Below are 13,564 nucleotides of genomic sequence, written 5' to 3'. Positions count from 1 at the left end.
TTGGATTCTGCCCCCCCCCCCCCCCCCCCCCAAAAAAAAAAAAATAAAAAATTCAAATACATTTTTTGGGTCTGCAGGGCAGTCCACAACTAACATAATAGGATCAGCACACCCATGTCTTCATCTCTACCAATGCAAAACAGTTGCAAGAGACAATTCATTCGAGAAATCCAGAGGAGAAGACAACCCCCTAGCCAAACACGTAAGATAAAGCACTGGCCAGACATTGTATCGTTTCTTCTATTAACAGATGTAAGGATTCCATTTGGTGTGCAGTCTAAGAGGAGCTTGCTTTCTAAGCCTTGAAGTGGATAAATATTTTTGTTTCCACTTGTTACTGCTCACTGCTGCCATTTTTACCTTCCTGGAAGGCTGAAGGTGTGAGCAAAGGCAGCAGCACTGGCCAGCTCAGTGTGAACCATTCTGCAGGCCACTATATACAAAGAATGTAAACATCGTGATGAGCGATGCCCAAACTTTGTAGTTCACGCAGCTGCCAAGCCCTGGAGTTTCTCAGTTATCCACCCTGCCCCATCAAACTCCTGACAAGCGTATGAAAACATTGGTTTGTGGGTCACTTACCACATCCACGAGTCAACACAGCACAGGAATTGTCCAGAGCCAGGAAAAACGGACACCACACTCTTCACAGGTAAAAAAAAAATTAAGCCCCATTCCTCCTCTAGAACAAGCAAGATCACATTACTTTTTTTCCTCTTAACAGGGCATTTATGTGAACAGGCAATACCCGAGGCTGATATGCTACAATATCGCAATGGTCGCATCCACATTTAATATGCCTTATGCACAAGCTGCAAAAATTCACAAAAGGAAGAGGAAAAACACTCACAGAAGTCAAGTAATTCTGATTTTATATTCAGTCTTTGCAAATCAAGGATGTCCTATTTTTACTATTCATTCAAGGCAAAAGTCTACACAAGCATGCCAAAAGCAGTAATTGAAAAACAGTGAACACCACAGTCTTGAAAATACGTTTAATGTCTAATCTTATACAAAAGTGACAGCATTTTCAAAAAAATATCAAATCCTGTATTTATAGCTTCTCACTATCATACAGCAATATTTGTTTCATCTAAAGAAAATACAGCAGCAGGTGATAATCTATACTTTAAAGATGTGATTGCTTATATTTCATATTGTAAACAAATGCAGTATGTCAATCTCAAAGCACAAGTCAAAACGAACTTCTCAGCAATTTAACTCAAACGATGCATAGAAATGTACAAATTCCATTGCAAAAGCTTCAGGCCAGAAGTTGCTCACACTTGACATAACATGTGATAAAGTTACTACACGGTATATAGTGACAACTTGAGTTTTTACACGATAGATTAACAGGTATACCCTTTTCACTGCTATGCAAAGAACTTTGCTCACAAAAACAAAGGGGTTATGAAACAGGTTTTATGATCTCAAGAAATACGAATATACATTGAAAAACATCCCATATATACTGAATTTTAGCCTAAATGTTCCAGTAATAAATCCTGCCTATTTCAGGAAGAACCTAGAAGTCTAGTTACTTTTACAAATCCCCTTGCCAAAAATCATTACTTGCTACACTTGCTTTATCCTTTCCTACCTCTTCCCATTCCCTGCAAAGACATACGGCCAGTGCAATTTCAAACTGGAGTGCTGCTACTGCACGATCCGTTCATTTGGAATAAATGTTTTTTCATTACATTGATTTATCATCTAAGGCTGCAGGTATCAAAAAAAGCACTTGAGCAAATGTAGTCAATGTTCTCTTATGTTAATTTTTAATTAGTCTTGCCAAGATCTAAGCCAAGTCTGTTTGGGGGGCAACTGGGGCTTATTTAAGGTTAGTAAAGACTCACTTTTTGTTCCTATTTCTAGGGTTACAGATGCCAGGTTTTAAGCTGAAACGTTAAGTATTTTTGTTCAGCTTCAGTACTGTCTCCCTAAAACAAAAAAATACACATACTTCTGCTATTAGCTTTCGTGACATTAGAGTAAAACAGGCACAGCTAAGATGACTGCCGCCTTCTGCAAAAATATTGCAGGACTTTGCCGTAAAGGCTAGGACTACTAACACGCATCACCACCAGGTCACCCCATTTGTTTTTAAGATAGTCCATCACATGCATGCAGGAAGCCACGATAAGGTACTGGAAGAGAATTAACTCGCTTTCACAGTTCCATGATACAAAGACTCCCATGGTAGTTAACAAACTACCATGTTAAGCAAAATTTGTTCTTAATTCTACTTACAGCGGCTAAGTTAGGATATCCCCAGCTGGGGATGAAACAAACTGTCCATGGTCAAAGCCTAGGCTATGAAGTACCACAAAGAGTGCCAGAACTTCTCACAGACACATGGCTGTGTGTCTCAATAACACTAAACTAGCATTGCAGCAAATCCCTTGCATGCTCTTTGCACAGATATGGCAAGAATATGAAAACTTACTGTAGCGTCCCTTCAGAGGGGGGAGGAGGGGGGACAGCTACACAGCAGTGCACAGGCTTTTAAACATTCAATTACTCCCAAATTACACTTACTCAGTGAGGTATGCAGACACACAGCTGAGAACAGAGGACTCTTCCCCATTACGATACTCAACAGAGCCCCAATGAGACCTCCTCGTTCTCAACTGTGGCAATAAGGATCTTTGTAGCCGATGGAACTAAACACCATGCCAGAAACTGCCGGGAAGGGAATTATGAGGTTGGGTTTTTTGATCTTTTAAGCTCAAGTTCAGTTTCCAGGGACTCTGAAAAAGTCTGCTGAGTTCACGCAACTCAGCAGCAAAGTCAAATATTAAATGACTAGAACCCAGGTTAGAAATAGGGAAGTACCTTACCTAAGTGGGAATCAGTTTCTCTTTACATAGACCAAGCCAAACTTCCAACCACCACAGAATGAGAACTGGCAAAATGATGTCCTCATTTGCATGCATAAAACTCACATTTGTCGATTCAAAGTTAACTGCACATTCAGGTTATTAAATTTGCACATAAATGCCTGTTTGTGAACACGAACAGTGTGCTGACAAGTCAGACCAAGTATTTCAAATGCGCATCTTCTCTTCCGTAGTCCCAGACTGAGCAATTGTTTTAAATATATACAAAATGCTGAGAAAACCTTCAAGTTCTCATGCTCTGTCTCTTTAGTTTGAATTACTGTAGCATGTTCAAAAATTACATTTCTTGAATAAAACCTTGAAACACTTTTTATTGACATTTTAGAATAACCTGAAAACAGACAAAATATGACTATCCATCCATTCAGTGACCAGTACAAGTCTGGCAACAAGACTTAAAGCATCCATGGAAACTTAAGAATTAACTTTTTTTTTTAAGTCCTTGGGCCAGATTCTTTATAATCCTTACTTGGCAACTCCCGTCTTTTCAAGGAATACTTGCCAACATAAGAACTACAGATGTTAGTTTTATGTATGTTCTTCGTAATTCACTTTGAAACCAAATGATTATGCCAGCATATGAGCAAGGTAAATTTACGCAAACTGCTCCTTCATACCTCAAATGCACATACAGAAGGCAAGTATTCTTCATAGCCCCAAACATTACTGAAACAAAAACTGTAAAAATCTCTGTAAGTAGTGGATGAAGGTGGAAAACTACAGTATTTTGTTGCCCAGAATGTATTCAACGGTAAGGCTGCAAGAGACAATAATTCATGGTCAATACAGGCTTTTCACAAAGCAGTTAATTCACAATTACAGAAGTTCTTAATTAAAACCAAATTCATCTTTATAATTTATTATTCCTTCCCTATGTGCCTTAGAAGCAATCTCACTAGATTACAGAGAACAGAGTATTTTCTCTTTCAGAAATTACTACAAGGCTTCCCCTCCTGCCCCGCCCCCCCCTTTCTTTTTGGCCTTTTAGAGAAGGCTTTCTACAGAGTGGAAGACCACTGTAATGTGATGCTTAAATTATATCAAGTTGGAGTGTGTCTAACATTCTAGTATGTTTAGTTAAGCATTTAAGAAGTTGGCTATTATTCCACTCACTACAGGAATAAACCAGATGTGCTGAAATCCCTTACCTGCACTAATAGGTCTTATGCTACTCAATTTCCACACTTAAAAGTATTACATTTTAGAGTAATTTGAGACCAAAATTAATACTCACATGGGGACCACCAGGCATTGATGGAGCACCAGCAGGACCAGATGGCACTTGAAAAGGATTAGGGGGCGTAGGATAGAGTCCTGGAGCTGGATATGATCCTGTGGGTGGAGGGAATGGACCCGGCGGTGAAGGTCCCCATGTTCCAGGTGGGACCGTACCCCATGGTACTGTCGGTGCAGCCCCTGGAGTCTGGGTAGGAGCGGAATATGGCCCTGGGGGTGGATATGGCATGCTAGGTGCAGGATACTGCCCTCCCATTGTTGGTCCCCATGCTCCAGAGGGCATGGATCCCCATGGCCCAACCGGAGCAGGAGGTGCAGCTGGCTCTGTTGGACCACCATAAGGTCTTGGAAGCTCTGGAAAGGGCATATTTGGTGGAGGATACTGCCCTGGTGGGACAGGACCTGGCACAGTTGGGGGTGGATATGGACCACCAGGAGGAGGGCAAGAGGGTCCAGTAGGAGGAGGAGGAAATGGAGCAGGCGGTCCAGGGGGCATTGAAGGATACATTCCTGTTGGTGGAGGTCCAAATGGCACACTGGAAGCAGACGTATTTGGTGGCAGTCCGGTTGGCGCCATAGGGGGAGCGCTTGGGTTGTTCCAAGGATTCGAAGCTGGCCAGCCCTGCGGTGGCTGACCAGGCTGTTGGCCAGGTTTTGTACTGCTCACTTTGGAGGTTTTAGCAGGTGACTGATCTGGTAAAGCATCTGCCAACTAAAAGATAAAGCATCAGTGAGAATGTAAAATGTTTACTGGACTTACTAGTTGCAGACATCCACCCACTACGAGTATATGTTTCAGTTGCCAAAACGGGAGGAGAAGAGCTCTTTGTTGCTGCACAGACACGATTACATTAATTTTTGTGCAGCTTCTATCATTAAGGTAGAAGAGGCATTCTGACATGCTGCAGTTAGAAAACCAAAGATAAAAGGCAAGCGACCACACAAAGCAATAAGCAAGTTCAGTGCAAATCTGAAAAGATTTTCATAGATTTCCATTACAGCTATTCTGACCCTATTAAAGCACAACTCCTTTGCTAATAGCACAGCAGGAGAGACCACAAGGCACCTAGCAGCTTTGTATGTTTAACCCAGACTGCTATATCTGCCCAAAAGGAAAACACCACAACTGCAGTAGTGGAGAATTAGCCTCTCACACTGTAAGCTCCCCTTCATCTTGAAAAAGGTTGTCAACTTTTAGAATGAAGTACCAGAACTGGCTGACCTTCAGGAAAGAAAAACTGTGACTTACCGAAAATTCATCAGTTCCAGACATTTTGCTGAAAAGTAAGGCAAAATAAAGTGAAAATTGTTGAAAATAATAAAAGTATTTCAAGAAAGAGTTCATGAGACACTCTACATTTGTCTCAATTAAACCACAGTAAGTACTGAACTGGCAGTGCCTCTTCGCAGTGGCTTGTTTTAATGACTCTGGCCCACACAGGTACATGCCACCCATATACTTTCCTCTTGATAAAGTTCTCATGAAAATGAAAGTCTTCAGCCTCTACCCATCTCAGACAGGACCAACACATAACATAAATGGGTCACATTACACTAAAAAAATATTTCAAGTTTTCATACTGAGTAGGCAGCCTACCCAGACAGTGATGCCTGTAAAGCAGTCACACTTTTCTAAACTGGGACTCAGAAAAGGTACAGCAGGCTGCTTGCAGGTGAAGTTAACGCATCAAAAGCAAAACATGATTAAATCCCCATGCAGACCTTATTGTCAGAAATAAAAGAACTATACTTGGCTGATGCTTTAGCCTCCAATTACTTCCGAACATACTAACGGTAGCGGAAGCTCTTACTTATGTTCACTGACTCCAGCTAGCTAGCCTTAACTGAACGTAGACATTGCAAAGGTGTCATTAATGTGTACCTAACTTCTAACCTTTCAACCCTTACAAGAAACATTGAATATAGGGACCAGTGAGTCATGCTATCTTTTTATGAAGGCAACTACAGCACTTAGAGCTTTACCACAATGAATGTTGACTGGCTTTGTCAGCCATACAAAAGGGCAGCTGAAGTTATAGTCAGTTTGATTAACAACAAATACTGACTAGAGGCGAAGAACTGTTAACAGACAACCACAAGCAAGTGAAATAGGTGCACATGTCCCAGTGCAGCCAGAAGGTTTTAAGGAAGAGCGTGGGAGAAGGAGAAGAACATAAGAGGAGGAAAAATACCAAATATAAGTCAAGAGTACAAATACTACTGTCAAGCTGACCCCTATGAAAAACAATCCTTGTTTTTTCTTGTTGAAGGTGAAGACCTCACTTTTAACACAGAGATCGGTCTCAAGGACAGATGTTTGTATAGATAGCCTATGACAAACAAGTGTATAAGCTTCATTAGGTTATAAATTACATAATGCAAATAATGCACATGTAAACTAGAGTAATAAACTTGTACAGTTTCAGGGAAGACTATCTACACCGTTTCCTAATCTTAGGACAGTACTGATTCAGAACAAGGGGCCATTTAGCTCAGCATCCCATCTTATCTTCAACAATGACCAGTAGGGAATAACAAGAACTGATACTTCAACAGTTCCAAGCTCAGAGTCTTCCAAAATTGTAGGCAATTTCTATGGAATAATAAACCTCAAATAATTTCTTTTCCACAAACACATCCAGTTGTACCACTCATACCTACAACATCCATTAGCAAGGAACTCCGCAGGGCTGCTATCTGTTATACAAAAAAGCACCTTCTTTCTGTTCTAACCTGGGATCTTACTAGTTTCAGTTGTTGCGCCTTCATTCTTGCAGCTGAGGAAATCAGTAAGTCTATTCTTATCCACACTGTCCATGCTATTATTATTCTACAGATTTTTACCATTTTCTTTCAGCTGTTCCTTCTCCAAGCTGAGCTCTATCTTATTTCATTGACCTTTGTGCAGCAGCTATTCCATACTTTTGATTATTCTCACTGCCTCTCTGAGGCTTTTCCAATTCTTTTATACCTTTTGAGATGAATGACAAGAAGAACCACGCAGAATTCAAGGTGCAGGATAATCACTGATTTATACAGTTCCATAATTATGTTCTGGTTCGTCTTCTATTTCCTTCCTAATACTTCTTAATGTTTCATCTGCTTTTTGATGACTATCAAACTGACAATTTTGTAGCAATATCTCACTCCTCAGTGTTAAGGGTCAGCCCATCATTTTATATATGAAATTATATGCACCACCACTATACATTTATCTACTCTGAATTACATCAGATTTATCAACATTGAATTGTACCTGTCATTTATTACCTAATCCTTACTTTCCTGAATGGCTTCATATCAACAAGACACCACTCATCTCATTTCCCAAGTTATTTATGACCACACTGAGCAGCCTAGACCCCGGTGGAAACACAGTGAACTTCCACGTTACACTTAATAATTTAAATAAACCTTTTAAGAAATACGTTATCTACAAAGGTAGCATCCTGGTGGAAATCACTGCCTAACTGTATGAATCTGAAGGTTAGTTAAAGCTTCAACATTAGCTTACAACAGCAGTAGTTCCTTCAAGTAAGTACAAATACCTAAGTCAGATGGGGTACACTGATCAAATTGGAATCATAGATTGGTTTGGTTTGGGGGGGGACCTTAAAGACCATCTAGTTCCAAGCCCCTGCCATGGGCAGGGACACCTCCCACCAGCCCAGGTTGCTCCCAGCCCCATCCAGCCTGGCCCTGAGCACTCCCAGGGATGGGGCATCCACAGCTGCTCTGGGCAGCCTGTGCCAGTGCCTCGCTGCCCTCACAAGTAAAGAATGTCTTCCTACTGTCTAACCTAAATCTGCCTTCTTTTAGTTTAAAAATATTCCCCCTTGTCCTGCACTCCAGGCCCCTGTAAAAAGCCCCTCCCCAGCTTCCCTGTCGGCCCCTTTGGGTACTGGCAGGTGCTGTCAGGTCTCCCCGCAGCCTTCTCTTCTCCAGGCTGAGCAGCCCCAACTCCCTCAGCCTGTCTCCACAGCAGAGGGGCTCCAGCCCTCTGAGCATCTCCGTGGCCTCCTCTGGACTCGCTCCAGCAGGTCCGTGTTCCCCTGATGCCGGGGGCCCCAGACTGGACACAGCACTGCAGGAGGGGTCTCACCAGAGCGGAGCAGAGGGGCAGAATCCCCTCCCTCGACCCGCTGGCCACGTCGCTGGTGATGCAGCGCAGGGTACGGTTGGCTTTCCGGGCTGGGCCATGCTGAGCTCCTCGTCCACCAACACCCCCGAGTCTTCCTCCTCAGGGCTGCTCTCGATCCGTTCTCTGCCCAGCCCATTATTTGTGCTCAATGATCAATGACTACTTGTTTAAAGTTGAGAAACCAACTGATCTACTTCTGGAAGGTAGATTTTGCTCCCATTATTAACAGCTCAGCTGTTCAAGAGACATCTACCAAAAAAAGTTCAATTTCTCATCAATAGATACCTCTTACATTAAAATTCATTATTTTTTGCAATGAACCATAATCAATAATAATCACAAGTTGGTATGTGCTTTTTAGTGGCATTGTACTTCAATATGTACTTTACCTATACAGACACAGAAACTAATATAATCCACAAAATATAGGTAATCAATCATTAATATAGAGACAAGAACAAAAATAACTTTTTACAGAGGTATGCATGTAAATGTATTCATAAGAAAAAAGAAAAAAAAAACCACAAACCCAGGTTAACAAAAAGTAACACCAGAACAGGCCACAAGAATCATCCTTTTTTTGGGCAGATGGAGAGATGGGATAAGACCAACTGAAAAACAGATCCACAAGAGATTGAAAAAAGCCCACAGAAGAAGTTAGAACATATGCTGCAAGGGACAGAAGGAAGAAAAGAACAGACCTACAGGCGAATGCAGAAGAAAATCCCATGATCTGTCAGAAAAGTGACAGGGAGTAGTAAATTCAAGTCAAAACTGTGAATGAATACAGTTGAAACAGGCCTGCTTACAAAATATCAACAAATAACCCCAATATTTGTCAGCAGATTTCTGTGTCATGAAAATTAAGGAGACAATTCTGCTGCGCGACTTATTAAAAAAAAAAGCGTAGTTAAGCATAGCTTATAGTGAGATTTAGTGGCTTTTTTGCTTTGGCAAGCAGACAAGAGCAACATTTGTTGGCAACATTTGGCATTACTGAGCCAATGCCAAGCATGTCAAGGATCCTCTCGCAGACAGGATGGCCTACTTCAGGGACGTTTTTTAAGCACACATTTCATCTGGGTACTGCCACCTTCAATTAGTAAATAGGAAACTGAAAATTACCATTAGACATATTCAGACAATATATGAACTAATTTGTACTTAAATCCAGAATCTACAACACTAGTATAAAGAATTTCAATCAAAACCTTACAGAAATATCAATTATATTTGTAAGAATATTGCCGAAGGCATTCAGATGCTTGCAAACTGGACTTGAGAGACACTGTCAGACAGAAGACCTCCAAGTAACTCCATTTTAACGTACCTACTCATCATGCATGGGCCCAAGATTTTAGAAAAATGTACTGAATGGCTCTTGACTAGAGTTTTAGTGTCAGTACAGTTAACAAATCGACTCCCATTTTCTATTCAAGCTTTCCTAGAAGCACCGATACAAGCAGAGAAAAGCTGATTCATGTCACAGACGTCTGTTTTGCCACATCTAAACTTTACTTCAAATTATTCTTTCCTGGAGCTGAGGGAAGTAAAGAGTGAGTGGAAGGAGAAGGCTTCAGGAATTTAAGTAATCTGGCAGGGAGTAGAAAGACTACAGAACTGGCAGCACTCAAACCGAAGTCCTGCTCACATCCACTGTGCCGTAAGATACGATTTCCTTTGTTTTCTGAAGGCCACCGCCCCTGGTAACATCCCCTGCTTTCCAGAAGTGCAGAGCCTGCCAGCTCCCAACCACTGGTCAGGGCACCATTTCCCAGCCACCTCTGAGAACGCATATGGCCAGAAGTGTCAAACTGAAGCCAGGGATAGACAGAGATCACCGTTGTCTGCAAAAAAGGCATCCAGGAGCAGAAACTCTCTAATCCTTTATCCTGAAGAGTGATGAAAGGGCATGAAGGACTTCCATTGCACCTACCCAGAAAGCACACGCAGCAAAATCTTCAAACCACAGTCCAGGCTCTCCTGGACACATGAGTTGCTCCCAAAAATTAACAGCAGGTAGGTGAGACAAGCAAGCGTACCAAGCTCCACGCCACAGGCTGGAGAAAGGTTGGGAAGCACCCCTCCAACACAGCACTGGCTGGCTAGTTCTACCAACAGGGTTCAAGACCAACTGGTGATTTTCAGAGAGGTCTGTGAAAGCCCTGGAAAGTTTCTGGAAGTGTGGTGTTACGTGTGGCATACTAAAGCTGTCCTACTAAACAGCTTCCACAGTAAGACAGCTCCACAGTGTTTAAGCTCTAAACTCTCCCTGATCACATCCAGCCCAACTGAAAGGGATGGATGTAGTAGTACTTTTTCTCATACTCTTGCCTTTCCTGACTTTTATCCATCATCAGTCCTTAGGGACCCTCATTAGAAAGAGCTGTCCAAATCACTTTCTTTTAATAAAGCTCTCCAAAACTAAGCATCAACTGCTTTCATTTTTTTTAGTTGTATGACATTTTCCAAACACTTGATGTGCCAGATTTAGTTCCCGTCTCCAAGATCATTTTTCAAACACAGAAAAAATGCTTTTTAGATGCAACAGGCTCTGCTGCATTTCCACTGGGTGGCATGGCTCTATCAGGAAAGAGGTTCTTTTGTCACTCTAACATGACTAATACCTACCAGCATAACCTCATCTACAAGATTTCTGCCCACATAAGTATAACTACCCAACATAGCTATACAGATAAAATGGAAGAGAGACCAAATCTTAGACAGCTTCTAAATGTTTCCTAAAATATGCAAATTCCTGCAGCTTCTACCTTCAGGCATTAAACATCAACATTTTATAGCTGGCCTTTCCCTATCTTTAATGCCTTCTCAGCAGCCACACTGATGCGCTTGCGTACCACGCATTCATTTAATTTGACCTGCATGTTTATTCACTGGGAGAATAAAGACAACTGGTAAACAGACAGAAGGAGGGGAAAAAATAAACAAAATAAACGGTTATATCATTAGTAGCTAGATGAGATTTGGTGATCTTTTTGCCCCTTCCCATGTCTGTTTTGACTAACAAAAAGGACAGTAGTCAGCTTTTTAGTTTTCACGTTTTCAGGACAGATTTAATTATGACCAGACAACTAAAATGTTGCATTTGCTATAAATTATCAACTACCAGAAAAAAAAAAAAATCTTCAAAATAGAAGTCTTATCAGTTTCCAAGACCTGTAAAATACAAAGCCATAAAAGACTGTAATCTGTTCCAGTTTTCCACCCGTGACAGGCCATTCAGTTTCACAGCTGCCTCCCTACCAAGACCAGACCTAATCACTTCAGATGGTCACCACATCACAAGCAGATGGTTCTAAACCCAGCAGACATATATCACTTCTGAGGTGGATTGTTCATGTGCCAGCTGTGATACAGAATCAGCGGAGAACAGTGAGTCTCCACTACGCAAGATTATTCCTGTCCGCACCATCCTACCCCATGAATCTTGCAAAAGATTATTACTCCAGCAGCTCAGAACAATTAAAACATAACTTCCATAGTTGCCTCTAAACTTTGTTTAGCACTACAGACCCCATGCTCATCACGTTATCCAGCTTCCAATTATCAATTCTTACGAAGTCTTCCTGAACTAGCTATAAAAACTATTTAAAGAATACCTGTGTTCTCCTCCTATCAAAGCTATATACTCAGGAATTATCAGCTTACTTACTTTTATTTGTTTTGGATGAAATAAACATACTGACCCCAAGAGTAAGTGACTATCTGCTATCTTCACTGGAGGGTTTTTGGCGCATGTGTGCCCCCCACCAATAAAACCACCAAAACTGCATGTCATATTCCAGTTCTAGCATCAATGTGACAAAGTCACAAAGCTTTTTGCTTCTGAACAGAGGCTCAGAGCTTTTCCAGGATACAGTAATAACCGCTTTTCAGGCTCCAAACCCACTGCATGGATATGGCTGGCATCTTTCACATGCTGATCTGGCACTGTTAAAACATACTTGAATGAACTCAAGTTTCAAGAATATCAAAAGAGGTTTCTAGGCCTGGCTTGATATTTACCTCAAATTTTTGCATCAGCCACTGGTCTCCATAGGTCTAGGAGAGGGTAGTTTCAAGGTGTATCAGTGTTTTTTTTTAAAAAAGCTACCTTTGGTTTTACATCCACTGACAATAAGGTTGAACAGCATCAGAGCAACACTGTCTTCTATGGAATCTACCTAGAAACAAGTTCCCTCTCAGAGATAAAAACCTGTCAGATATCTCTCCAAGCAATGCACCCTTTAATACCACACAGTGCTAGCTTTCCCAGTAAGTAGCTACCTTAAGTATATTAACATTTGATAAAATGAATCAACTTCTCATAAACTATGAAAAATCGACTTGCCTGAGACCTTCTTTAACGAAGAACCTTTGAGTTAAACAGTCATTTATGTGCGATCCGCATTCATTTTTAGTCATTTACGGATGACGATCATCTAGCATCAATAAAGCCAACAAAACATTTTGCCCAGTCAAGACACAGTAGCTACCACTGTTACAGCGTAAACCAGATCTTCTACAAAGGAACCTCCTTTGCTCTGCAGCATCAGCGAAGCCAGCCCCACGGCACGGAGAGCGGCGGCAACCACTAGGCCGCCACCGGCCCCGCGAAGCGATCGGCCCTCCCCAGGCGGCGGGTCTCCGGGCGGGGAAGGGTACCTGCTGGGAGGCCTGCCACCCCCCGGTACCACCCCTCCGCAGCTCGCCGGGGCCGGGAGAGGAGGCGGCACCTCCCCACCCGCCTCTCCCGAGGCTTTGAAGGGGGAAGAGCCAGCTGAGGCCCGGCAGTCCCCGGGGGACGGCCCCGCCGCCGAGGTGGGGGATGGAACCCCCTCCCCTTCCTCCCCACACAGCGGCCCGGCCCTCCCTCCCGTTGGCTAAGAGGCCGGGCGGGCAGCAGCCCGCCGTTGCGCGGCGGCGGGTACCTGGGCGGGAGGAGCGCGGCGCGGCGCAGGCCAGGAGCGAGGCAGCAGGCGGCGGCCCGCAGCACCACCGCCACCCCGACGCCCAGGCGGAAGCGGAACTACGTCACAGGCCCCACCTCCCCGCCGTCCGGAAGCTCCCGCGCTTGGCCCCACCCCCGAGGAGCGCCCCCGCCCTCCCCGCCCGCCCCGCTGCGGGCCACGTGACACACACCCCCTACCCCCCCCCGCCAGCCGCCGCCGCGCGGCCTCGCGGTCACGTGGAGCTTTCCCGCCCCCGCGCGCCGGGGGTTGGCAGCGGCGCTGACAGGATCCGCCCGGCGCCGGCCACAGCCCGGGCCCCCGCAGGGACAGGC

At 43.4% G+C, this 13,564-nt stretch overlaps 1 protein-coding gene across 2 annotated transcripts; it reads right to left on the bottom strand.

Annotated features, from left to right (window-relative positions):
• Positions 1 to 980: 980 nt before the first annotated feature.
• Positions 981 to 13,322, bottom strand: MAPK1IP1L (mitogen-activated protein kinase 1 interacting protein 1 like). 2 transcript variants are annotated; one of them, XM_056346786.1, is made up of 5 exons: positions 13,212 to 13,308; positions 12,632 to 12,722; positions 5,389 to 5,416; positions 4,138 to 4,851; positions 981 to 3,660 (listed from the first exon to the last, which is right to left on the bottom strand). In XM_056346786.1, the coding sequence occupies exons 2-5, from the start codon at positions 12,703 to 12,705 to the stop codon at positions 3,649 to 3,651; spliced, it is 828 nt and encodes a 275-aa protein (XP_056202761.1). In that variant the 5' UTR covers positions 12,706 to 12,722; positions 13,212 to 13,308; the 3' UTR covers positions 981 to 3,648. The 2 variants fall into 2 exon arrangements, with proteins under 2 accessions (XP_056202761.1, XP_056202763.1); XM_056346788.1 differs by lacking the exon at positions 12,632 to 12,722 and having other exon boundaries at positions 13,212 to 13,322.
• Positions 13,323 to 13,564: the final 242 nt, after the last annotated feature.

This window comes from Falco biarmicus, chromosome 7, assembly GCF_023638135.1.
Source record: "Falco biarmicus isolate bFalBia1 chromosome 7, bFalBia1.pri, whole genome shotgun sequence".
Classification (NCBI taxonomy): domain Eukaryota; kingdom Metazoa; phylum Chordata; class Aves; order Falconiformes; family Falconidae; genus Falco; species Falco biarmicus.
This window is presented reverse-complemented; position numbering and strand designations above follow the sequence as displayed.